At 40.0% G+C, this 26,484-nt stretch overlaps 1 protein-coding gene and 1 long non-coding RNA gene across 4 annotated transcripts in view; one reads left to right on the top strand and one right to left on the bottom strand.

Moving 5' to 3' along the window:
• The first annotated feature begins 464 nt into the window (after window positions 1–464).
• Window positions 465–26,484, top strand: part of LOC139668652 (uncharacterized) — a 54,778-nt gene continuing 28,758 nt past the window's right edge. Inside the window, exons 1-3 of one of the 2 annotated variants that reach the window (XR_011697102.1) lie at window positions 465–521; window positions 929–1,064; window positions 8,549–8,606. This is a non-coding gene — a long non-coding RNA (uncharacterized lncRNA). The remainder of the gene's footprint in view (window positions 522–928; window positions 1,065–8,548; window positions 8,607–26,484) is intronic. The other variant, XR_011697101.1, reaches the window with a different exon arrangement.
• On the bottom strand, window positions 17,935–25,909 carry LOC139668651 (syncytin-A-like). 2 transcript variants are annotated; one of them, XM_071548385.1, is made up of 2 exons: window positions 21,004–21,414; window positions 17,935–19,833 (listed from the first exon to the last, which is right to left on the bottom strand). In XM_071548385.1, exons 1-2 carry the CDS (start codon window positions 21,370–21,372, stop codon window positions 19,558–19,560), a joined length of 645 nt encoding a protein of 214 aa, XP_071404486.1. In that variant the 5' UTR covers window positions 21,373–21,414; the 3' UTR covers window positions 17,935–19,557. The 2 variants fall into 2 exon arrangements, with proteins under 2 accessions (XP_071404486.1, XP_071404485.1); XM_071548384.1 differs by lacking the exon at window positions 21,004–21,414 and adding an exon at window positions 25,839–25,909 and having other exon boundaries at window positions 17,941–19,833.

Raw genomic sequence — 26,484 nt, 5'->3', positions numbered from 1 at the left:
TGTGCTGTCATCCAAGCAATCAAAACACTCTTTGTTTGCAGAGTGGGGGAGGATGGAGGCAAGAAGAGAAGAGAGGAGAGGGGGGGATGTTTGGAGAACAAGCAGTTGCCACTCATCGTGTGGCTGCTGCCTTCCAGTCCCTTCTCGACTGCCCCTCATGCTGTGTGTTAAAATCCAGTGTTCAAGGTAAGGCAACAAACTCAAAGAATGTGGACCCAGCCCCTGCGCTAATGCGTTTCCTGGCCGACACATCTCCTCCTTGCTCTGCTGCCTGCACAAAGCCCCGCCGACTGCTTGCAGGGAGTGGTGGGACAACAGGTGCTGGTGCCACACCATCGAGGATGACAAATTAAACACTAATGTGTTTGCTAGAGGCTTAGTTGCTGGGCTGGGGTGGCAGATAGGGTAACCCCTCTGTTCTGTGACCTTTGCTTTTACTGGGGTTGGGTGCAGAGGTTAAAGAACAAATACTCTGCTTTTGATCAGCAGTGCGATACTGTGCTCCAGCCCAGCCACCTGAGGTGAGTGAAAACTGTTTAAGATTTCTACCCTCTCCATGGTAATATGCTGAATGCTTCTGCAGCATAAGCATTATTTTTTAAACACGATTAAGATCCTCTACCACCAGAAGCGTCCTCCCTGCACTGCGTGGTTTTATGTCTCACAAAGATCGGTCTGTCTGAAGTCAGGGGAAATTTTATCTGAAAATAAACAAGAAATTATGTATTTATTAGCAATTTCTCTGACTGAATTATTCTTCTACAAGCACCAGCTTCTCTCTCACTAAGCAAAGCAAATAAGCTATTAATTCTCTGTTTTTCCTTGGGGTATCTGCATGAACAGCAGTTGTAGAAGCTCATCAAGCTGCTGTTTGTTCCTGACAGAATCAGAATCTCTGATGAGTGTTTCATTATTTTCATCCAAAAAGGGGGAAAAGAAGAATCATTTCCAGGAGGGTTTACACTCCTTTAAAGGCCACCATTAGAACACTCTTGTTGCAAGTTCTCTTCTCCAATACAAGCTTTCTGAAGTCTGGTACCAAACGCTGTGGAGAAGACAGCCAGGTGAGCGGCATAGAGCCTATTGTCCCCACTTTATGCACTGTTCTGGAGCACTACAGTGAGTGTGCCAAAGGCCTCAGCTAGAACAACAAATCTCTTCCCACCCGAAGATAGGTCTCCATTACCCAGAACAGATCAATTACTCTCAGTGTGATTGATGAAGTTGAGGTGAAAGTAAAAAAAACCCACAATGATTCTATCTCAATATTTTATTTTTGGTAATGAAAGTGATCTATTGCTGTTTAACTAGCAATTCCAAGAATATCAACACAGAAGACAGGGTAAAAAATGTTGGTTACAATATTGTTTATGTAGCCAGATTTCAAGATTAAACTACCTGCGTGTAGTTTGCAAAACATTGGTATTTCACCATCTTTTATTTGTGGAATTCATTAAAATTTGAGACTCTAATATACCACTCACTAAAAAGAAAACCTACACCCTATTGCCCATATCATCAAACCCATCATCCATACAAGGAACACCTCATATCCCAGTGATGAGCCTCTTGATCCCTTGTGGATGGTGCATGTACCTCAGCAATTGTTTTTCAGAGAAGGCCCATTTATATCAGTGGCACATCAGGTCACACCAAGAAGAGCTGCAAGTATAGGGCAAAGAGAGAATTCACCACCTGCATTTTGGCTATTATATTTTAGATATAGTATTTATTTTTATAAGCCCCTGGGGGAACGACTTACCCAGACGCACAGTATCTGCATGATCACCCAATTTTAGAGAGACTAAATATTCAAATTGGCTTCTTGAGTCTTGGTAGTGTCCCTGTGAGGTTCCAAGGATCCAGGAAGAGCTTTGCCAAAGCATAGTGATTGGTGGCTGTTGTTCAGACCATCAGGGTTAGTCTCTTCCCATCATAGCCTGTTTAAAGGCAAGTTCTTCTTGTGAACTTGTGGTGATGACATTTTTTCCCCTCATATAACAAGGCAAGATATGGATCCTATGACACAAGGTAGCTCAAAGATAACCAGAGTTTTGTGAACGCTTTTGGTACACCTGTATACTGAGATTTATTATCTGTCTGTTTCGTTTACACTCATCTAGCAACATAACTAGATCAGATGAGGCTGAGGTGAATAACAGGTCAAGAACATGGATACAATTACATTAAATAGAAATATTTGTGAAGAGAATGAGAAGAATTTACTAAGTTGTATGATTGGGTTCAGCAACATCTTTCCAAAATTCACAACTATTTTATTCCTTTTTTGTCTGCTTTTTTGTTTGTTTTATTATTATAGTGGTGAATGTAATTTTTATTTTTTTGCAATTAAATTGATGAATAATATCTTCAATAAAAAGAGAAAAAAAAACATGCTTTATCCTAATTTGAAGTCCTGAAAGTTCTTTAGATGGGCTAATTGGTTATATTATGTAATAGGTCTAAATATTGTTCTTGCTCTCTTGTGGTTGACAACTTACTTTAAAGTTCTCAGGGCCCAGACAGCATCATGCTTTAATGAAATTGTGTAAGCAAAACTTACTGAAAAACTCCCAACTTCTTTCTTTGTGGTTATATCGATAACCCATTTACTGTGCTGGCTTCTCAAAATCCAAGCATTTGAAAGGGCCCACATGGTTGGTTTTCCATTTGTCATCGCTATTTGCAACAACAGAGGATATAAAAAGTATGACCTTGCTGCCAGACAGGATGTGCCTCTCCAAACTCAGATACTTGCAAGACAGGTGTGTGCATCAGAGCTAGGTGCCTACAACTTCACCAGAGATTAAAAAGAGGAGTCAAAATTATTCTGAATAATTTCTTTTTCATTAAACCAAGTATCTAATATAGGTAAGATGAACTATTTTCCAAAAGTGTTTTCTTCCTATTGCACATGAAGGATTATAAAGTAACTATTTCCATATAGGCATCTTCATTATAAATATTAGTAGTTAGGTCAAGTGAAATGCGTCTTATGTTGCAGACTGTTTTTCAAATAACATGGATGATTTTGAATCTTTTTTTACTCTTTATGAAATTAATACAGAAGTGGAGGGGGAGAGAGGCATCCCAGAGTGGCCAATTTATAAAGTAACTAATCTTGACTGTATACAGATAGGCATCACATCCAATTGATATTCAGACATTCAAATTTTATAAGTTTCATGTAATGAGAATACCTCTATCACTCAAATGTCTGCATACTGAGGATATTGCATACTCTCAAAAGAGTGAAGATTTTTAGCATTAAAGAAGTTTGCAAACTTTTAAAAAATAACATTTGAAATTAGTTAATTATACACATTTCAATGCAAAAGAAAATTATATACATGGAAACGATTCTGGACAGCCAACATTCAACAAAATAGTTAAATAGATAGAGATATTTCATTGATATGTTTGAGAATTCAGTAAGATACTTTTTGCAAATCTTAGAAAAAGCTGCAATTTGTAAGACTTGAATGTCTAAAGCTAAACAACTAATTAATGTCTTAAACTGGTTTTGGTTTTGTGGTTTGATTGGTTGGGTTTCTTTCAGATGCTGACTACTCAAGCAGTGCAGAAACTTTAAAGCATGCTTTTGAAAATCAAGCCAATTCGTTATGTTCCTGTGAAAGGGTCTTTAGCTAAAAAATTTGGGGTAACTGAAAAAATACTATGCTAAATTTTGGTAAACGTACATACTAGCAGCTTACAATATTGTATAAATGCCTTTACATTTTTCTATTTATTAGCAAAGTAGAGTAGGTTATGATGTAAAATGGGAAATTCCTGTTTTCTTATTAGATAAACTTTCACCAGTTCTAAACAATGGGATGCTTTTCATCTTCCCAGTTCAACACAAAAGGAAACCAGCAGATGGAAGCAATGAAAAGGAGAATCTTTACTGCACTCATTGCAGCTAGTGCAATTTACTGACTTTTCAGAAGTATAATATACATTACCCCATCTTCCATTCCTCCTGTGATGATGGATGTTGGATGGAGTTTCCTTCATTTCAGGGCAAGAAGAAAAGAAGTAAAAAACATAACTAGACAACTGAAAATAGGACATGCTGATTCTATTTCTACAAGTCAAAATCAGATGTTTCAGCTTCCATACTATATATGTAATTAAACCTAGGATAATTACAAACTACTATGATAGCTACTTTGGTCTGACTATGCACAAGCAAAACCTCCATTGGGAGGAACCAGCTTAATTCTATTGAAGTGAAAGGACTTGACTTCCTGGCTCACTCTTAAAATCTGAGCTGGCATGGCACGCCTTTTTCCACTTAACTGCTCTTGTTTTTACCTATTTATTTTATTTTTACTTTTTAAAAAATTATTATATATTATTTTTATTAACACTAGCTAGTAAGAGAGACAAATGCAGTGTATAAATCTATAAAAACAGATTTGGTGAAATCTGGTTTTCAAAGAAATCTACTTAAAGAATTATAAAATAGAAATAAAGGAGTTTTTATAATATAGATGTTAAGATTCAGCTCTAAGACAGATGATCAGATATAAATCAGCCTAGTTTCAATGATCATTATGAAACTGTAGATTTCAATTGTAAACTAAGTAAGAAATTGAGAAAGAAGTGAAACCAAGTTTACTCTGGAATTTTTTTAAGAGCAGCAGGCCAGTGGAACAGGAGAGACACTATTTCAATATTATACTGTATTTTCAGTCTTGGTGTAATTAAAATCTTTAGTGTGAATGTTCAGTTATGGCATCTATATTTTACTAGTAGCAAGTAAAACTGTTCAGAAGGAGTTTAACAAATGTTTAAAATTTATTTGAAATTCATTACCACTTTTTCACCAGCTGGGATGTAGCCATGTCTGCTTTCAGTCTCACACCAAAAGCATGTTACATTCCTCTGTCTTTTATATGGGAAGCTGAATTTATAATAATTTGGAACATATAAAATATTGGAAAGTATTCAGGCCACAGTGACTATGAGATGAGACTTCATGCACTGGTTGCATTTAGAAGGGAATTGGAGAAACTGAGCACTGGATTTGTTAAGTTCTGGATCTCTTCTTTATAACATGCCCTGGTGTACCTCATTTCCACAAAAGCCTTGTGATCATTCTCCCTAACCACTATCCTTCACCACAAGCTAAAACAAGCTGTACATTACAGCCCTGTTTATCTTTAGAAAGATTCAGAATCCTCTCTATTCTCCTTTCATTTTTTTTTCTTACACACTCCAATAAACTTAACCCACTTTCAACACACTAAGAGTCCCCACTGAGGGATTTAGTATATTTTAATATAAGGTACATTTGTACTTTTGTTTTCAAAAGTCTTATATGTAGTCAAATCCTGAGAAAAGTAGACCAACTTTGACTTCTTGATCTCTAAAAATTCCACAAACACAACAGAACCCAGAAAAATGGCAAAACCTCAAGCATTGTGTTTTTTTCCTGAAAACAGATATCAATGTCCAAAATAATTTTTTAATTTACACAATATGTGGAGACTTTTTCAATAGTGTTCTCATGAGTAACACATTTCAAAATTGTTCTGAGTAAGTCTACAACCTGATAATTTCATTGATGGAAGCTTTGGTTTAGTTGTTGTTGTAAGCAGCTTGCTATACTTTTAGAAAAAAATCAAAATCTGTCTGAATTAGAGCTTACAAAAGGCTACTGAGACAGATCTGCCCTCTTAGCAAAGCTACAGGACTATGCATCTATACAGTGTTATGTCTCGAGGGTAAAGACTGAATGTGGGAACAGATCAGGCAGTAGAAGAGAACTGTGAACCTGCACTTCACAGAGAGAAAGCTTTCAGGGTCTTCCAGACTTGTCTATCCCAAGTACTTCTATTTCTCTTTCAATACCTGTGTCTTCCCATCAGTTGTATGTGATTTCAGATTAGTCCTTCTGAGTCACTGCTCATCAGGGTAATTCCAATCTCCTATATTCCCTCTCTATCTCAGTCCTAGTTTCATCTTACTGTGTGTGTCCTCTCAACCCATGGCTGACAATGATGTCAGCTGTATTCTCACAGCTTTTTCTTCAGCATTGCCCAGTTTGAGAATGAGAAAATAGCCCCTCTCTATATATTTCTATTACATCTTTTTCTCTTCCTGCCTCTTTCTCTGAGAGTTCTGTAGGGAACGTTTTTGCAGTCAGTAGGACACTAAAATAATCAATCAATTATCAATAGTTTGTGCTTGCAGATAGTTAAAAAGATGTTTCCATAGTTTAGTAATAAGGAATATGTGAAAATAAAATTAAATTAATGAAAAATTATTTTCTATTAAAAATTTTCCCAGAAAATTCATATACAGTGGGGTAGTAGTGGGGTAATATGGGGAATCTGGTTTGTTCTGGGGCAGCTGGCAAGTACAGCAGGCATGAGCAGCTAAAAAGTTTCTATCACTCTCTAACCCTGCCCCAGATAGTCTCTATAACAGTACATGAAGAATGTGCTGACTTTCAAATGTATGTGTTTGGGGTAATTAAAAAAGGAAAGTAAAAGTAAAGAAAACCATAGCAAATGATGTTATGCAGCAACATGGGCAAGGCAACATGACCATGTGGTATATCCTGGAGGTGGCTGTCGGGAGAACTACAACTAAGTTTGCAAGCAATGGGCCTATAACAAAACAATGGTAAAGTTTAATTTTAATTATAGCTATGAATGTGTTTCATTTCTTTTTTCAGTGGCATCAGTCTCATATTGGTCACTAGGGCCATGAAATATTTGGTATGGCTTATAATCCACAGTGTTCATTGTTGTTTTTGGAGTAATGGGAAGGTTGCTCATATAGTGTATTGTGCAAATAGGCATGGAAACCTTCCTGTTGTATTACCAGCTGTTGTGAGTGTTGTTTAAAATACATTGTGTTTTTTACTGCTGTGTTACTATGACACTTCAAGCAGACAAAATTTAATTCCAAAACAAATGTTTCAAGAAGAGCAGTGTGCTCTCTGTCATCTCAGCTGATAGATCACTGTACCCCTTGGCACCAAGAGAGCACAGCATGCAGGAAGCGATCCAACCCTTTTACTGTAGAGCTAAGTCAGAAGCAGCAACACTTGAAATGTAGTTTCCCCACCTTGCCAGGGCTGCCGAAATTGTCTAAATTTTACAACTGAGTTCCTAATCCAAAAAACTTACAGTAATAGTTGTAAAGGCAATTTGATCCATTCCTGAAGTGGTTATTAAAAATCAGCTCCAGGAAACTGGCTTGTTGCTCTTCTCTTGGGATCCAGCAATTCTCCATTGGAAAGGCTTTCCTGTAGAACTGCTTGTTACTGGTTTTACAGCATGTCCTTAATGTAGATTTCACAATATGGTACTCTTGGCTATGTTTCTGGTTATGAGTCCTTTGAGTATTTATACATTTTCCTTGCAAAGAAAATGGAACCATTCAAGTGAAACCAATGCATGCCTTGTACTAAATGAAGTCCTAACCACTGGGCACCAGACCTGTGGTTCTTCTTGCTTATTCATAGCATCATTTAGGCTGGAAAAGGCCTTTAGGATGATCAAGTCCAAGCGGCTTTCTCCAACTGTTCCTAGCTGTGTGCTGCTGACAGTGTGATAGTCACTATCTTTAATTGACAGCAAGTGTACATTGCATTTAAAACAAAAGGTTAAGAGTAAATATTTCTCAGCAGTAATTATTACTGGATTCGCTACACTTAAGGAACTAAACTTAAATATAACCCAAATGTCCAGGGGAAGGCTACCTTCTCCAAAAATATGAGAAAAACTGTGCTGGATGACCACTCAAGAGGAGAACACGTGTGATCTCAGGCAGAACTAAAACGATATGGTAATGCTTAACATTGAGACCGAAACCTGCTCAGGCACAGGCCTCCTTCTTGAGGTCCCTGTTGGCTGGTGCCCCCAGGGTTTCTTGTAATTCCTGGATGGCCAAGGGAAAGAAGCTGATCCTTCAAATTCATGCTTTTCTGCACGTGAGAAAATACAGTGCTCTCTATAGCTGTTCTGCTTCACTGCTGCTTTCTTGATGTGGCCTTATAGTTCCATCCTCAAGCCCGTAGAGTGGATAGCCTAAGTGATGGAAAAGTAATACCTTTGTTTATACCTGTGAGGGATTTGCTATACATCTTTTTTCTTTAATTTGAAGAAACAATTATTCTTGGATATATTGCAAAGCTTTCACTGATTGTTGTTGAAGAGATGTATCTAAAGTCACAAAGATCAAGAAAGTCACACTTCAGAGTGACAGTTCCATGAAAAAGTTAGGAAATCTAGGTAGTCTGCTCAGTGCTTTATAGTGATTCAGATTCTGTGTGTCTGCTCCTGTATATTACCATTTTAATTGTGGTACATGAGAATATATAATATATTCAGTAAGTCATGATGCAGAATAATGAAACATTTCATTACAGTAGCATAAGCCTCTTCATTATATTGTCATGGGAATAGATTTGTTCTATTATAATTGTTTTTATATTTACAGAAAAAAACCTCAAATATATTAAGCTTTAGTACACTAATTAGATTGTACTTTACAGTACCTGTATGTGTGAATTTCTTTCTGTTCACAGCTGGCAGATGGTATGGGGCATAGAGTTCTTCTATTAAGAGCTGAAGAATTTTGAAGAGGTGAGCACAATTTGTATTGCTCTTTGTTGCCTTTTCATTAGGTCTTCAATATTATCCTATTTTCTATTCTTTCTCTTTTTTAATTTTCTCTAACTTTAACTTTTTTATTTAGCTGCTTTGAACCTTAGTTCTGCTTCTTCCAGTAAGTCAGCAATAACTATGTTAACCATTGCATTAAATTTTGTGTGCTTGAATTCAGTGGATTTCCATCAATATTTGATTTCATTAATTTCACTGGATTTCAGGCACATATAATCATGTTGTTAAATGTTTCTTCAAAAAACCCTGTGGATGCATAAAAAGTCACAAGGGCAGGCAAAATTATGCATTCAGCTGTCAGTGAGTTACTCAGTAGTGTTTGATCACTTGCATATTCTATTTATACAATAAACTTCTAGTCTTAGGAATCAACCATTTAACAAAGAGCAACTGATTCGCTAGTAATTTTTATTTTAGGATACTACAAAGGAACTTATATCAGACTCTCAAACTAATATGAAAGGGGCAGTTTAGGTTAGTCTTAATTATGAATAAAATATGTGTTCCAATATATGGTTTTCTGTGAGAGAAGTAATTGTCAGATAAATACAATATGCTGTTTTTCCATAAATGAATGAAAATATTAATGGAATAGATTATATAAGACCTCTGAAGTTTCATGGATAGTTATTACAAAATGAATCCCCGTATAAGTGTGTAATTATAATATTCCTATTATTTCCTGAGAATTAATTCTGATTTAGAAATTATTATCATAGTCATAATTAAAATTATGATGTATTATTAATTATTACTGGTAAACAAGTTACCCAACAAAATCCCTCATAATTAGTGACAAAACTGAATACATTTACAGCATCTCATACTTTGAAAAGCAAAGATAATAAAAGACAGGTTTTACATTTTTAGCCTGCAGAATTTTGTGTATGTCTTGGTTAGATTATTATATTGAAAGATTAACTCCTGAAGATCATAGCTCTTCCTATTGATAATCCAAATGAAGATTAGAATGAAGAATACCAACATGCATGTAGTCTACTAAGTATCAGTACCTAAACTCTTGAAGAATAATCCAAGTCCAAGATATAAGGTTTAAGACTATGACATTCAAGCTTGTATTTTTAATGGTAGGAGCTTAAGTTAAACACTCCAATGAGTGATGAATCTCAACAAGTTAGGTCAGGGCACCTACTTTAGGTCCTCATGTATTCAGTAAAGGTAGAGAAAAAGACATCTCCAGAAATGAACCTGAAGGTCTGGACCTCATCTTCTTCCTTCAGCCATGGAGAGAGCTCTGTGCAGTGAGAGCTGCAGTGTGTGAGCTCACGCACTTTAAGCACCTTGGAAATGTGGAAGTTTAAAATGGAAATCAGACCTTGATTCAAGTGGCTGCCATTTCTGAGTATTGTGCCTTAACAAGAAGTAATGAGTGAATGATCTTTATCCACATAAGTATTCATGGCAATGGGTGTGTTACTGATGCAATGGTACATGATTCGATGCACAAACCAAAAACCGCAAAAGCGTTCCCTGAGAACAGTCAGAAGACCATTCCACAATGCAGTCTGCAAACTACTTGAGATTTGCAAAAGACTATGGTCATTCATAGGAAATTCCTGTCTCCAGCAGGCACTGGAAACCCCATTAAGTCTCAGGAAAAAAATTATACTATTGGTCATTTCAAGGGGAATATTGAGAGGAGAAAGGATGCATAGGAAGATATCTGCATTTTTCCTGGTGAGGTTGAGTAGATGATGAGTATCCAATGCCTTTTCCCCATTACTTTTGCTCTTATCTAGCCATAAATTCTTACACCCAGAAGGAACTGTCAGCCATAACCTACAACTGCAATGCTTGCAATGCTCTTAAAAGATTTGCAGTGCTTGAAAAGTGTAAAATATTTCCAGTACTGTTTGCTCTAGTACTCTGTACCTCCCTCAGTTTCAAACTCATAAGATTCTGTCACAAACTTAGTACTTTCCCACGCAAAAATTAAGTAATTTCTTTTTCAAAATTCCAAGTAAATTAATACAGCATTTCCAGGTAGCAGGAAATATAATAAGAACACCATCCACCCCACCCACCCCACTCCCCAAAAAAACAACAAAAAACCAAACATAAGTCCAATCAACCAACCAAAACAAAAAAAAAAAAGAAAGGAAGAGAGCTATAGGACAATTTTTACCTTAAGAAAAAAATCTCCTACTCTACAAAACTACAAAATCAATCTTCATTCAAAATGTCCCCATCAACAGCATAAACAACAAATATTTTCTGTAAGGAACTCTGATTAGAGTACGTATTATTCCCTGTGTTGATTAATTGAACTGGAATTTTGATTACTTTTAATTGTACACATTAAATAAGTTAGTATTGTATAGTGATACACCAATGTATATGTAGATTTTGAATTCGATGTAAACAATTATATCCTAAATCACACACAGCATTGAAACATTTTTTTTTTTAACTCACTAAATATTATTTCCCTTCATAAGTTTTGAGGATTGTGGTTCTGAATGATGTCATGGAAGCATCTTTCCAAATAACTATCAAGGTTTTTGATTGCATTGCAAGACGGGGTCCTCAGAGGTCCAGTTTTAGGTTCTGGCTTTCCCACAGAACGATGTTTCTCTCCTTAAACAAAAGATAAAGCTTATATTCTTCAAGGGGTTTTAGGACCAGGAATAAGTTACAATACTAAAAATAATGGTAATGAAGAGCATCTTACAGGTCTTTTGTGAAAAGACCTGTAACACATCTGTTACACACATTTGAGATCAGATCAGTCATTTACTTGGAAAAGGGATAAACCATTTAAAACATGAGGAGGACTTCATTATAAACAATGGTGGTTTTAAATCTGTTTGTTATTTTTATTATTTTCTATGTTAAGTCAACCAACATAAACATACGTGCTTAGTGTAAAAAGTGTAAGCAAGTCCAACTTTAAAAAACACAGTTTTGTCAAATTAGGGCCTTTGCACACTGTTATGAATATTCTAGTTTCTAATATGAAGCAGAGCAAGATAAAAGTACATTTCTCATCTAGGATACAAAACTATTTTACAAATATATATTTATTTAAATGAAATGAAAAATTGAAGACTGGGAAAGAGGGATGATGAACAAATTTATTTGTAGTATGAGAAAGGTAAGGAAGTTTAAGGCCTCAGGTAAACTGAAAAGTGTTTTTGTTAGACTGGAGGTGAATCAGTAATATTCTGCAATATCCTGGAATCCCTTCCAGCATACATGTAAAAAGAGCTGAGTATAGTATATGTAAACTCAAGAAAGGAAAACCTCCAATAAATTGTAAGTGGCTCAGAAAGAGATGTTATTTTTAATAAATAAATAAAAAAACCAAATAAATAAATAACATTTTAAAAGCTTCTATGCTGTCTTAAGTAGAAGAGGAACAAAGGAAAAACTTCCATTTTACAAAGTAAATTTTTTTTTTAACAAAATATAAAAAGAGGTAAAGGAACACAGAACAGCAGTCACAGTAGGTACATATGCACAAGGGCAAGAATAAAGAGGTCATGATAAGGCAATACTGTAATAATGTATTGTTAAGGGGCAACTTTTTTGCTGAACTGATAGGGATCAATTAATCACTCATAAGGTAATTGATTATTTAAAAACAAACAAACAAAAACAAGGATAATATTTTAAGACTCATTAATAAGTAGACACGTGACACATTGCTAAAACTAGCCGAGTCAGATTAACCTTGTGTCCCTTCCTGGGCCTGAAGGTTTGTCTGTACCTAGTGAGATGCAGTGCAAAAAGTCAAGAGGCAGAAGAAAGGACATAGTGCATAGGAGAAAATCAGAAATGTTGCCTGCATATGTAGGCAGGTGTCAGGAAAGACAAAGCTCAGATGGACCTGAGACTTGATAGGTACACAAGAAGAAGAGTTTGTACATTAGTAGTAAAAGACTGAACAAGGAATATGTTGAACTGTTACTGAATGAAAATTATGATTCAGTGCCAGTGAAGACAGCATCAAGGAACTCAGTATCCCACTTCCTTCAGTCTTCTCCAGTTATTAGAGAGGACTTCAGCAATTTTTTTTCATGTGCATGGGAACAAACATCATATTTGTATTTTCATGAATAAAATTTTGGAATTTCTTGTGATGATGGGAAACTCTTTTCCAAAATATTAACCACCCCATCTCCATGAAATAATCATTTTTCCTGATCTACTTCACTACAATTCTTTTACTCCAAACTTCTGACTGAATAGTTATTTACATTTGTGATGCACAGTTGAGAGCTCCTTGGCAAAGTTAATAAGAGTCGAGTTCCTATCACTCTCTGGCACGGGAAATTTGTGAATTTTTCTTCGTATTTTTGATGGGCAAAATCCTTCATATCTGCAACTGTCAGCTATCAACCAGGGATGTCAGAACAAGAGGTTATGAGCATACCCAGGGCTGATTTTGACAATGACTTGTCCCAGGAGCAGATGAAGAGCTCCAATGTGGAAACTACAGGGCTCATGAAAGTCAGCGAGAAAGGATTTTCCCGGTGGATGGGCATTTCATTAACACCTCTATCTGAAGGGCAAAGTGACATCGTGGCTACAGTATGCTGAGGTCTTGACCCTCCTCAAGAAACCATCTAATTACTATCCTCTGTCAAACCTCCCTTTTTGGAGAACATGATTAAGGAGGCAGTTGCTAAGCAACTTCAGGAGCACCTGGACAAAGTGGGATTTTTAGTCTTCTTCTAGTCTTCATGTAATCATTTCCAGACAAGTTTTCATAAGAGTGTTAGCTTCATATTTCCTAATACTGCTCTTGGGACACTAATGAAATATTGTTTATATGAGCTCCGTTAATGTTTTTCACATATATTTGAGTTATTGATGATTTGGGTCATCTTATGCTGAGTAACAGAAGGATCATGTTATTACCAGAGTTTTTTAAAGGGCATATGCATATAAAATAAAACGCTTTTTTGCTTATAGTCATGAGAAGGAAAGCTCACCTTGAAGAACAGATAATGATTTTATTGATATTCATCCCCATGTTTCTCCCTAAATCCCAGATATCAAATATGCAAATCCCCTAGCTTCAGTCAAAGAAAAACTGAAATTGTATCACAATCAGGACTTCAAATAATGAAGCCATGAATAAAAAGATCTGTGATAAATGAGTTTCTAATAAAAACAGGGTTTCTGATAACAGCAGGAATCAGATTATGAGAACATAAAGGGGAAGTTTCATGTATGAATGGTTTGAAGAACTGCAACCTTAAAATGAGGAATGATGTTAACTGAAGCTGTCAGAAATTCTTCTGTGGGCCTGCTAAACCTCCTGCTTTCACAGATTCTGCAGCTCAGCTGTAAAATTGTGGCTAAGTAATTAATTAAGTGCCACAAAAATGAAACAAGCAAACAAACAATCCAGTAAATAAACTTTCCTCAGAAACCCCACCCAAGCTGGAAATACTCTGATCATATGAAATATCTATGTTTGTTTAAATAACTTGTTTATATAGATATTATGTTAGATGTGAAAGAATTGGCCGTTTTTCATTATAATTAACTGAAAAAAAGATATAAAAAGCTTTTTTTGTCGCAAAAGGATGGTGTTTCTAGAAAATTATTCTATTTGGTCCCAGTATAGCAGAGGAACGAGTTGTCAGTCTGATGTTACTGTAAGTACTGAGACAGTCCTTTTCCTAAATTCAGAAAACTTGCCTGTGAGAAGCAGCTAAGGTGAACTAAGAAAGAGTTAATAAAAAAGTAGTGCCAGGGTGTAATTTCATCTCCATTGTCCTCCTGCATTGACTTTCTCTGTGATCAAGTTTCTATTACATAACCAGATTTATGCTGCAGCTCCAAGCATCACAAGCATAAATCAATGAGTGGGAGCAGCCAGCAGAGTCAGACAGGGAAATTGTTTTTAAGTCCCACAGACATTTGGTTCTAAGTCTGAAACTCTAGCAATGCTCATGAACTTGTGACCGTGAAAAGTGGTGTTGGTGAGGGAGCTCAGCTCTTTTCCTGAAGCTTGCCAGGCTCTCCACTGCTTAAGTGGCTGATGAAGTTGCAGTGAACATACAGGAGGATGGAGCAGAGCACAGGGAAACAGAAAGCAGCCAAGGCACAAAACCACCATGGAACAACTCTTCTATCACAGCTCCCAGTGTGGAAGGCGAAGAATATGAACATTCTTTATTCCTTGAGGAGCCTGGCAAAGTGATCCTTTTGTATGTTTTCAACCCTTTTTATCAATTGATTAGATATGAGAAAGAGGCAAACTGCAGAAAAATAATTTCTTTCTGATTGAACATAGAGACTAAGACTATTTAGATAGTTTCTTCAATACCAAGACTAGAATCAAGAAAGGCTTCTTTCTGCGTTTCTTTCTGTTTGGCTGCAGAGGAGTTTGTTTCAAGCAACAGGACACCTGAAAAATATCCAGTGTTTTCTGAGGGGAGCATGCAATGAAGAGCTATATAGTTTTCTGAATCAAATGTGCAATGCCTTATGTCTTTGTTAATGGTACTGCATTACCCACTTCTGATTATCAAACCTTCTGTGACTTTCAGAATAACTCACAGCCAGGAGGGTGTTAGGCAGATCAATGGTTCTTCCATTCTGAAGAGCTGAAGACCATGGTCTGTTGCAGAGCATTCATGCCTATCTGTCAGGAAAGGTCCCCTCTTCAGCATGGTTTACCAACCTGATACCCCAGTTGTAGCAATACAGAGATCCACTAGAATGCAGCATGACTGCACGTTGTCACACAAATATGGATTTCTGCTGCAACAATCTCAGAACAGCAAAGGGTACAAGCACATACCTGGGTCTTTTCCTACTATGGACTCTAGAATGAGAAAAAATACAAGCACAAATATAAGCTTAGAAGGGCTCTTCACTATTAGAGAAATATTGTAACAGATTTCACTAAAAGTTAAAATACTTTCCTTGGACATTTGCAACACCCTCTGTCCTTGGGTGTTGAGTTCTTTCTGGTGCTGTACATGGTCAATTTCCTAGCATGTTATATCTCTTATCCACCCTTATCATGAGGCTAACTTCTGGATGTCTATGAATTAATTCCAATTTGATAGCATTTGTTTGGGGTTGTTGCCATTTAATGTTTCTTCATCCAGTCAGTTCCATTGTGAAAGTTGAAAATAACCCAGATATCCTTCCTGGGCTCATACAACTTCTGAAAGTCCCAGAACATACCTGCAACATGGTGAATTTTACTTGTCTGTGTTTTGCAGAGAGGAGCTGTTGCATTTACCACAAGCAGGCAATTACCTACTTTTTGTCTACGACTAATCCTAATGGTAGCTGATTAAAGAAGGGAAAGATACAAGGGGTTTGGAATCTGAGATAATTCCCTTTAAAGAGAATAGCTCTGAACAGTACCTGTGATGAATTATTAACTTTCAAGTCTAACTTGTTCTTGCGATCTTTTCTCACTTTCCAGATAGATCAGTTGGTCACTATTGTACAGTGCCATCGCCTTTAAAAAGTCTTTCCTAGTAATAGCATTATCAAAACTTGTCAAATTCCTAGAGGAATTTTGTCTTCAAATAGCATTTTTCCTCATCCAAGGCATTTTTGAAAACAGCATTTATCTCTTGTGCCTCTCTGATTTATTTAGGTAAGCACTTTAGAGTCATTGTGCTTTGTTGTTTGGGACTTTTTAATATAAAAAGCAATACAGTTGTTTTGGGGTTTTTGGGTGGGAGGGGTGCATATCATATAATATTTACACTGAGAAAATGCAAAACTATAAATATTAACTATATGACCTTACATTTGTAACACTTGTTCTGGAAATGACATTTTATTCGTATTGCCATTCAACATTAAGCTGAAAACAGTTCTTAAAAATTAATGGCCTATGCTAAATAGATACTGAAGGATCAATGTCTAATTTTAGCTAGACTATATTATAATAAGCAATTACTTTCTCTCATATCATGTTTATATAGCATGACCAAGTTTAAATACCTGATTTAGTAAGGCTCTGAAATTAATAATATAGTGTCTTGAAGGAAGAGTAAAAAATGTTGTGTTATTCATTGTAAACTTGCTGGCAGTTTGTTCAGCTGATAACTGAATTAATAGGAAGGGGAAGTATATAATCAAAACCATGTCTCTTAACAGCTTTTTGTACTATTATGTTTTAAAACAAATCATTGCATTTCTTTAGAACCTTTAAAAGCCTTTCTTTCCATAGGATAGTTCTCTGGATTTTCTGTATGGCCAATAAGACAAGCAGGTTATAGTGTTTTCTAGTGTCTTGGTGGGCAATGGATGTACCTGATGGTACTGACAGTACATGTGGATCAGGACCCAGTTCTGTTGCCCTTCCTAGACATGTAGGCTGCCAGCAGTAAGATCTTGTTTCCAGCAGAAGAAATGAGATCAGATGTAAAATCCAGTACTGTGTTCAAGACTGAAGGTTTCAGTATATGACCCTCAGATTTTTTGAAAGGTCTCTTGGCATCAGATTCTCTTTTATTCTAAGAGATGGTCCTTGAAAGCTGTTCTTGCTGTGGTGATTCCAAGATAAAATGTGATAGAGCCAGTGCATTGCTGCCTGAGCCTGTATCAATAACCATTAATTGCCAAGAAGGCTAGAATATTCATAATGGCTTTTTTACTTTGTTAGCTTCAAAATGCCCTGTAATGATACTATTTTTATGTATCAGTGCACAAAGGTCTTACCACAGAGCACAAAGCTATTGAAATATAGGCCAAAAAGATGATTTCTGCCCCAAGGAGTTCACATCCGAATATGAGAGAGAAATGACTTACAGACATAAATAGAGGTGAAATAACGTATTTGTGATCCAAGAAGATTGTGTTCATACAACATTAGCAGCTTGGTTATTTTTTTTGGCAGGAGGGGGGGAATGTAGTGGAAGCAAGTATTGTTTTCATATATTTTCTGCATTTTTCATGAACATGTAACCTCACTTATAAGAAATTCATACCTTGTACAATGAACTTTCCCACTGGTGTGGTCGCACTTTTTAATTTATTTTTTTATTCTTTAAGAAAAAAATAAAAAACATAGATGGTAGCAGAACTGATGCAAAACTCAATAAACATATCGCTGCATACACACATAGATGTAAACACATATTCAGTATTATGCTGCTTCCTACAGACTGCCAGTGCAGTTCTCTCTTCCTGAACAGCTTCCACAAGTAGTTTCATTGTGTTGCCGTAGAAGTCTGTAAAAAAGACTCCGAGCCAAGTTTTGTAGGAGATAAGATAATGGGCAGGCACTTTAATGAGCAACCCCGCTCATCCAGGAATACCTCGACGCGCGCGCCCGCAAGCTCTAAGTTCTATAGCTTTTATAATATAACCTATCCAATCACTACTGTCCACATGTCCAGTTCCACCTCTGTCCCCTCCCAGTTCCCACCCCCGTTGAATTGGGGCTGGGGTCGTTGGGACCCTCTGTCTTCATCCACCTCCTCTTCTTCAGTACACAAAGGTCTCTTGGACGCTTTCCAGGGCTTTGGGTCACACTGCTCCATGTTTATGTTCTCTTCTGATATGCTTTAATCAGGTACCTTGAGGAAGAGACTAAACAGCTGGCAGATCTTAGCTGCCTGTTCTGGAGCAGGGGTAGAGATAGAAGGACTTTGTGCTACAAGCTGCTAAATATTAATTCACTAAAATCTACAGCATTGCATCTACTGTGTCTCTAAAATCTACAAAATATGAAAATTGAAAAGTTAAAAAAAACCCTTTCGGCATCATGTCCCCCCTTTTAGAAACGGACAAAACTCAAAATTTTGTTCGCTTCTACTTTCCATACTTGAAATTGTACCAAAGAGATGAACAGCATTTGCAACATTTGATCATGCAATAAGCAATTATGCAAACACTAATTATATATATCACTACCAAAAACAGCTGTTTCATCCAGGTCCAGTTCGGCAACCATGACGTGAGCTTGTGGAAAACATCATCCAGGCCTAATGAGACATTATCAAGGGTTACCTGATGCAGAATTTTGGTTTGCTTCCGAATTGCAGCCAGATCTTTCTCAATTCTTCCACTTTGGTCTATGTAGGAACAACAACTAGTGTTAATGACTTTACACACACCTCCCTGTGAGGCTAGTATCAAATTCAGGGCCATTCTATTTTGCAGAACTACACGAGACAAACTGTGGACCTCTTCTTTCAAAGCTGTAATAGCATCTGTGGTTTTATCTTGGAGGTTTTCGAGGATAGCTGAGATATTGACAACTGCTTTTTCTAATTCACTTACTCCCAAGGATGGAATTGCAGCTCTGACTATGCTGTGGAAAAGTGTGGGACGATCTATAAGGGGATTATTGGTTCTCTTTACCCTTCTGGGATAGATTCCTCCCCACCCTTCTTGTTCATCAATTCGGTCAAAGATTGTTATGTTTGGTATCACAGCTCCTAAAGTGCAGACCCTGTCTTTATTGAGGGGTAAAACTTTCCAGGCTTCATTTTCACAGATCCAGTACCACCCTGAGCCCTGTTTAGGGACTATTCTCCAGGGTCGTGCTGCCATTTTTATCACCATCTTTGGGGTTAACCCCTTGGTAGCTGTGCTGGTGTCACAATAGGTAGGAAGGGTGACATTTCCTGTAACATTAATATACAGACAGGGAACAGTTTGATCATCTTGACCGAGAATTACATTGCTCAGGGGTATTGAATAATAGGCTCTCTCAACCAGTTTCCATGTCCCCGGGACTCCGAAAGTCTCACCAAAGTTTGTCTCGTTCATTAGAATACCAATCAGGGGCCAATCACTCTCATTATCATCAATTGCTGGTGTTTGTGTACAAATCCAGCAGTCAGTTTTGTGAAGGATTTTAGACACATTTTGCACCAGGGTCACATGTAAATTTTGATTCCACACTCGCATCATAGTTACCGACTGTACAGACCACATGAACAGAAGAAGCAGTCTAAGCCGCATCATCGTCATCAGTGTCTGGTTCTGCTTTGTCAATTGTCCCAGGAATTGATGCTTTCTTCACTCTGGAGTAATGGAACCAGGGTCCTTTCCCGGCAACTTTAACTGCAGTAAAAGAAGTCAGCAGGACTTGGAAGGGTCCTTTCCACTTAGCTCGCAGCGGATCGTTGTCCCACCATTTGACGTAGACCCAGTCTCCGGGCTGGAACTGATGAGCAGGTGTGTCTAGTCCGATCGGTCTGGATAGCTCAACAAATTTCTGGAGTTTCTGTAAAGTAGAGCTTAAAGCCATTAAATACTTTTGTAAATCAACTTTCCCTTTTATGTGAATGTCCCCCGGGAGGTGCGGAGCTTGGTATGGTCTTCCATACAGTATTTCATAAGGGCTTAAGTTATCCCTCCGCCTTGGTTGAATACGAATTCTCAGGAGAGCCAGAGGCAGAGCTTGAACCCATGACATGGATGTTTCTTGACAAATTTTACTGATTTGCATTTTGAGGGTACCATTCATGTGTTCAACTTTGCCACTCGCCTGAGGCCTGTAGGGGGTATGCAAGTCCCAAACAATTCCGAGGGTACGACACACCTCCTTAACTATGGTTGCAATGAAATGTGTCCCTCTGTCTGATGACATTCCCAGAGGAACTCCAAATCTTGGAATTATGTGGTTAAGTAGAGCTTTTACCACTTCCCTTGCTGTGTTGGTGCGACAGGGGTATGCCTCAGGCCATCCACTGAATGTGTCAACTAGTACCAGTATGTACTTATACCCTTCTCTGGGTGGTAACTCAGCAAAATCTATTTGCCAGTAATCTCCAGGAAAGTCTCCAGCCTTTGTTACCCCTAGCACCACTCTCTTGGTTGTGTCAGGATTATTTTGCCTGCAAATTTCACATTTGCTAACAGTGGATTGCACGACCTCGGTCATGCCTGTCCCTATGATTACCTTTTTTAGGTGCTTTAGAAGGTTTTCACTTCCCCAGTGTGTAGCTTCATGTTCCCGCAGAGCTATTTCTCTAAGGATTGGGGCTGTAACTACGACCTGTCCTGTGGGTGTAACTGCCCATCCACTTTCTTTAATTTCTGCGTTAAGGGACTTAATTAACTGCTGGTCTTTTTCATGGTATTTTGGGGTGAATCCTGTCAAGTCAATTTCTTTTTGTGGTATTACTGGCAGGATGCCTTTTTCTGCAGCCCTTTTTGCTGCCTGATCAGCAAAATGATTTCCCAATTCAGGGGCTGTTTTCCCCTTCTGGTGAGCTCTGCAATGAATGATAGACACCTTTTCTGGTTTCCAAATGCTTTGCAGAAGTGCATTAATTTGGTCTGCGTGTTTGATTCCACTGCCCTGAGCAGTTAACAGGCCTCTCTCCTTCCAGATTGCTCCATGGGCATGAACCACGCTGAAAGCATATTTAGAATCTGTCCAGATATTTACCTTCTTTCCTTCGCTTAGTTCCAGGGCTCTCGTTAATGCAATTAGTTCTGCTTTCTGGGATGATACATCTGCTGGTAAGGCTTTTGCTTCAATCACCTCATCTTTCGTTGTGACGGCATATCCTGTCAAACGCTTACCATCCTGCATGAAGCTGCTCCCATCTGTGTACAGCTCCCAGTCTGGATCCTCAAGGGGTGTGTCCTTCAGGTCTGGTCTGCTGGCGTAGATCTCCTCTAGTGTCTGTAAGCAATCATGCTCGGGCACGCTGTCAGTTAGTGTCGAGGACAGAAACATGGCAGGATTTACATTGGATGTTGTTTTCAGGGTAACATCATCCTGTTCCAACAACACAGCTTGGTACTTGAGCATTCTGCTAGGGGACAACCAGTGACCCCCCTTTCGCTCAAGCACTGCCTGAACTGCATGGGGTACATATACGACAATGCACTGCCCCAGGGTGAGTTTCCGAGCTTCTTGGATTAGGATAACAGTCGCAGCCACAGCTCGCAAACATCCCGGCCACCCCTGGCTGACATTGTCTAGCTGTTTGGAGAAGTAAGCCACAGCCCTGCGCTGGCATCCTAGGGTCTGTGACAGTACCCCCAGGGCAACACCTTGTTGCTCGTGTGTGAACAGTTCAAAAGGTTTGGTTAAGTCTGGCAGTCCCAGTGCTGGAGCTGACATCAAGGATTGTTTCAGCTGTTTAAATGCAGCTCTAGTTTCATCAGTCCATTCCACGACTCCTCCCTGGGCTGCTTTCAGTGCTCCATATAAGGGTTTGACTAATAGTCCATAATTAGCCACCCAAAGTCTGCACCATCCTGCCATGCCCAGGAAAGCCTGCATCTCTCTGACGGTGTGGGGCTCTGGGAGACGGCAGATGGCTTCTTTCCTGTCTGCACTGAGCCGTCGATGTCCCTTGTATATTTCCAGCCCCAGGTAGATGACTAGTTCCTTTGCAATTTGTGCTTTCCCTTTTGAGACTTTATATCCATTTAAACCCAAAAAATTTAAAAGACTTACAGTGAGTCTGATGCATTCATCCCGGCTTCTCGTGCCGAGCATCAGATCATCGACATACTGTAGGAGGATTCCCTCTGGCTCTTGCTTTCTCCATTCCTCCAGCTCCTTAGCTAGTTGGTTCCCGAATAGCGTTGGGCTGTTCTTATAGCCTTGGGGTAGAACTGTCCAGGTGAGTTGGGTCTTTCTTCCTGTTTCAGGGTTCTGCCATTCAAAAGCAAAGAGCTCTTGGCTGTCTTTATGCACAGGAATACAGAAGAAGGCATCCTTGAGATCAAGCACAGTAAACCACCCTAAATCATCAGTTAATGTGGTGAGCAGGGTATATGGATTAGCCACTACAGGGTGTATGTCCTCTGTTATTCTGTTAATTGCCCTTAGATCCTGCACTAAACGATAGCTCTTGCCATCGGCCTTTTTCACAGGCAGGATAGGGGTATTATATTTGGATTCACATTCTACCAATAGCTTGAATTTGAGAAACTTTTCAATTAGGGGTGCTAATCCTTTCAAGCTCTCTAGGCTCAAAGGGTATTGTTTTTGTCTTACCGGTGTTGCTCCTGGCTTGAGAGTGATGCTTACTGGTTCTGCTTGCCTGGATCTTCCAGGGTAATCACTGGCCCACACTAAGGGGATGACAGCATCCTCTACCTCTGCTGGGATCTCCTCGTGGCTTTCCTGTATGAAAAAGGTAGCTGCTTCGATATATTTAGTATCAGGAATTATGACTTTTATTTTCCCCCCTTTGCAGAATTTAATCTCAGCCTCCAACTTCTCTAACAAATCTCTGCCTAGTAAAGGCTTGGGAGAGTTTGGCATATAAAGAAATTGATGAGTTACCCAGTGCTTGCCTAATTTAAACTTCAGAGGCTTAAAGAAAGGCCTGGTTTCACTTACCCCGGTAGCACCAACTACAGTTATAGAATCATGACTCAGTTTCCCTTCCAAGGTGTTTAACACAGAATAAGCTGCACCTGTATCAACCAAGAATTCAACTTCTTCTTCCCCCAGCTTAGCTATAACCAGAGGTTCTGCTGGGGTAGTAACCTCCGGTCTGCTTCATGCATTCTGACTCACAGTCAGCTGGGGGACTGGAGGGGAAAGAGGAGGGTTTTCATCCTTTCTCAGGTCTGGGCAATCCTTTCTCCAGTGCCCCTTCTTTTTACAGTAGGAACACCTATCATATTGGTAATGATGCTTACACCCCTTATTCTGGGTATTGTGTTTACGACGCTCCTGGCAGTTACAGTGTCCATGACCGTCATCTTCCTCCAGTTCCAACACCTTTGTTTTGCCCTTTTGTTCTCTATTCCGGTATACCACCCAAGCTATATCCAGCAACTCACTAATATCCTTTTTGTCCTCTGCCTTCTGCAGTTTCCTCCTTATGTCATCTGCAGACTGGCCTATGAACAAATTAACCAAATGCTTTTTCCCTGTGTCTGATTCTGTATCTATGTCTGTGTATTTTCTTATGACATCTTTCAGCTTATTCAGGAAATCAGTAGGAGATTCATTTTTGTCCTGTTTTACCTCATACATCTTAGCCCAATTCACTGCTTTTGGGATAGCATGTCTGAACCCATAAACCACATACTCCTGGTATCGTGTCAGTGCTTCCCTCTGTGCTGGCACATTAGGATCCCATTTTGGATCCATTGGGGGAAATATCTGCAGAACCTCCCCCGAAATCTGCCCAGCTGCCCTCAGTAGCTGAATTCCAGCTTTTGCTGCTCTCTTAACCATTTCTTTCTCTGTGCTGTCCAATAGGGTGTCCATTAACACTTCCAGGTCGAACCAATCAGGATCTTGAGTCTTTATTGCCCTTTCTACATAGTTAGCAACTTTATCGGGATTGTCTCTATATGACCCCACTGAAGCCTTCCACTGCTGCAACTCTACCAGTGAAAAAGGAGTCTTTATATACATAGGACCTTGGTTTCCCATAGCCTGCCTTAAAGGAGCTTCTAGCACAAGCTTTTCCTTCCCTTTTCTTGTTCTCCTAGCTATGGGATCAGGATCTGATAAGGCAGTCAGCAATCTCTTCCCTGCTTTCCTAGTGGGCGCCGCAGAAGCTTTCACTTTTGGCTTTACCACAGGAGCTTCCTCCTCCTCTGAGCTATCCGATTCATCACCTGAAGGCTCCACGTCTGATTCCTTATTCCTGGGCAACAAAAGTGGGGGGAGGCTTCCCCTCCTCTGTTCCCTTGCTCCCTGTTGCTGTGAGCTCGAAGCAGGAAATTCCCCCGCTGCCCCCCCGCCTCTGCCCCGCGGCTCTGTATGCCAAGGTGGAGCAGTGGGGACAACCCCGCCTCCACTGTACCCCCCTGGGTACAGATATAATCCATACGGGTAAGGAACGGGAGGCGTTAAGGGGAAGGAGGCATGCCTGGCCCTGCCTTCGAAGGCAGGATCGAAAGCTCCCAGGTTGTATGGAGAAGGTCTCTCCATTTTGGGTACCACCTCAACCCCTCCTGCGGCTCCTGCCACCACACCATCGCTCGCACTGAAATCTATAAGATCAGCTGGTCCTGCCGGCTTTGCCGTCCCTGAGGGGTCGAGCACAGCCCCTCCAGGTCCATGATCTCCCCTTCCCACGGGCTGATCTGTTCTAGCCGTGAGATCCGTTCCAACCTGAGTCCCTGCCCCGGCTCCAGCCGCTCCTATGGCCCCTGTTGCTACGGTAACCGCGCCTCGCTGATCGAACGCCCCGGCTTTCCCTGCCGTGCCTGGCTGCAAAGCTGCAGCCCCATCAATCGCTTGCAGAGCGTCAGCCCCGCTTCCACCAGCCTGCACGCTCTGTGCTGCCAGCTCCGGCCTCGGTAAGGGGACAAGCAACTCCCCGTCTCCAGCAGCCACCCCCGCTGCTGCTCCACCAGGTCCCGCCGGCAGCCCTGGGCTGGGAACTGCTACTCCAGCAGCCCCTGCCCCCACTCTAGGACCAGATCCAGCAGCCACCGCTGCCCCCGCTCCGGGACCGGATCCAGCAGCCCCTCCGGCTGCTCCAGCCCTCAAGTTTGGAGCAATTAAGAGGTCCCAATCCTCTTCCTTAGGAATATAAACCTGGCTAATATCCTCCTTCTTGGTTTTTCCATGCCGTTTCCCCTTTGCCTTTCCCAGAACAAACACAGGCTCTCTCGAGTCCCCAGCAGGGGAGCCAGCGTTAGAAATACCCTTCTCATACCCTCTCATCCATTCTGGATGGGACAAAAAGGCCAAAAACAACTCAGCATACTTCACTTCATTCCATCTCTCCTCTGTATGCAAGATCGAAATTAGCTGTAACACATCCTCTAGCACAAAAGACCCAGTTTCGGGCCAAACCTTTCCCCCACGCTTACAATGAAGTGGCCACATATTAAGACAGAGCCTACACAGTTCCTGTTTCTTCAAAGATGTTTCAGAACCAGTAAGAGGACTCCAGTGATCTAAAACCAAGCCTAAAGGGGAATCTTTTGGTATCTCGTCCTCTGAACTTTGGACACAGCCCATAGTGATTCTTTAGCAACACCACCACCAGTGCCTCAGGCTAAACCAAACAGCTTTGACTCCGGAGTTCACAAGAGGCGTCCCCCTTGCAGCCGGCCTCCCAGCCTGCTACCCTCCTGCAAATGCTGCGTGGTCTGCCCTTCCCGAGGCTCAAGGGACAACCCCGTCCCTTCCAGGCGAAACCCTCGCCCTCCCAGGCCAGGAAACTGGCTAGGCCTAAGGCCAGTTCTCCCTCCCGGCCCTTCCGTATTCCTACCAGGGGCAAAAATCCCCCCTTTCCGTAGCCAAATGCCACAGAAACCCAAAGTAACTGCCCGTTATCTCACCTCCGTGGTCCGGACCAGGAATTTGAAGTGAATCAGGTCCTGCTTCCACCTTTCGGGCGCCAAACTGTTGCCGTAGAAGTCTGTAAAAAAGACTCCGAGCCAAGTTTTGTAGGAGATAAGATAATGGGCAGGCACTTTAATGAGCAACCCCGCTCATCCAGGAATACCTCGACGCGCGCGCCCGCAAGCTCTAAGTTCTATAGCTTTTATAATATAACCTATCCAATCACTACTGTCCACATGTCCAGTTCCACCTCTGTCCCCTCCCAGTTCCCACCCCCGTTGAATTGGGGCTGGGGTCGTTGGGACCCTCTGTCTTCATCCACCTCCTCTTCTTCAGTACACAAAGGTCTCTTGGACGCTTTCCAGGGCTTTGGGTCACACTGCTCCATGTTTATGTTCTCTTCTGATATGCTTTAATCAGGTACCTTGAGGAAGAGACTAAACAGCTGGCAGATCTTAGCTGCCTGTTCTGGAGCAGGGGTAGAGATAGAAGGACTTTGTGCTACAAGCTGCTAAATATTAATTCACTAAAATCTACAGCATTGCATCTACTGTGTCTCTAAAATCTACAAAATATGAAAATTGAAAAGTTAAAAAAAACCCTTTCGGCATCAATTGCATGTCCACTACAGCATCAGTCAGT

Source organism: Pithys albifrons, chromosome 2 (assembly GCF_047495875.1).
Source record: "Pithys albifrons albifrons isolate INPA30051 chromosome 2, PitAlb_v1, whole genome shotgun sequence".
In the NCBI taxonomy this organism is placed as follows: Eukaryota; Metazoa; Chordata; class Aves; order Passeriformes; family Thamnophilidae; genus Pithys; species Pithys albifrons.
The sequence above is the reverse complement of the archived record's forward strand: the minus strand, read 5'-3'. Positions and strand labels throughout refer to the sequence as shown.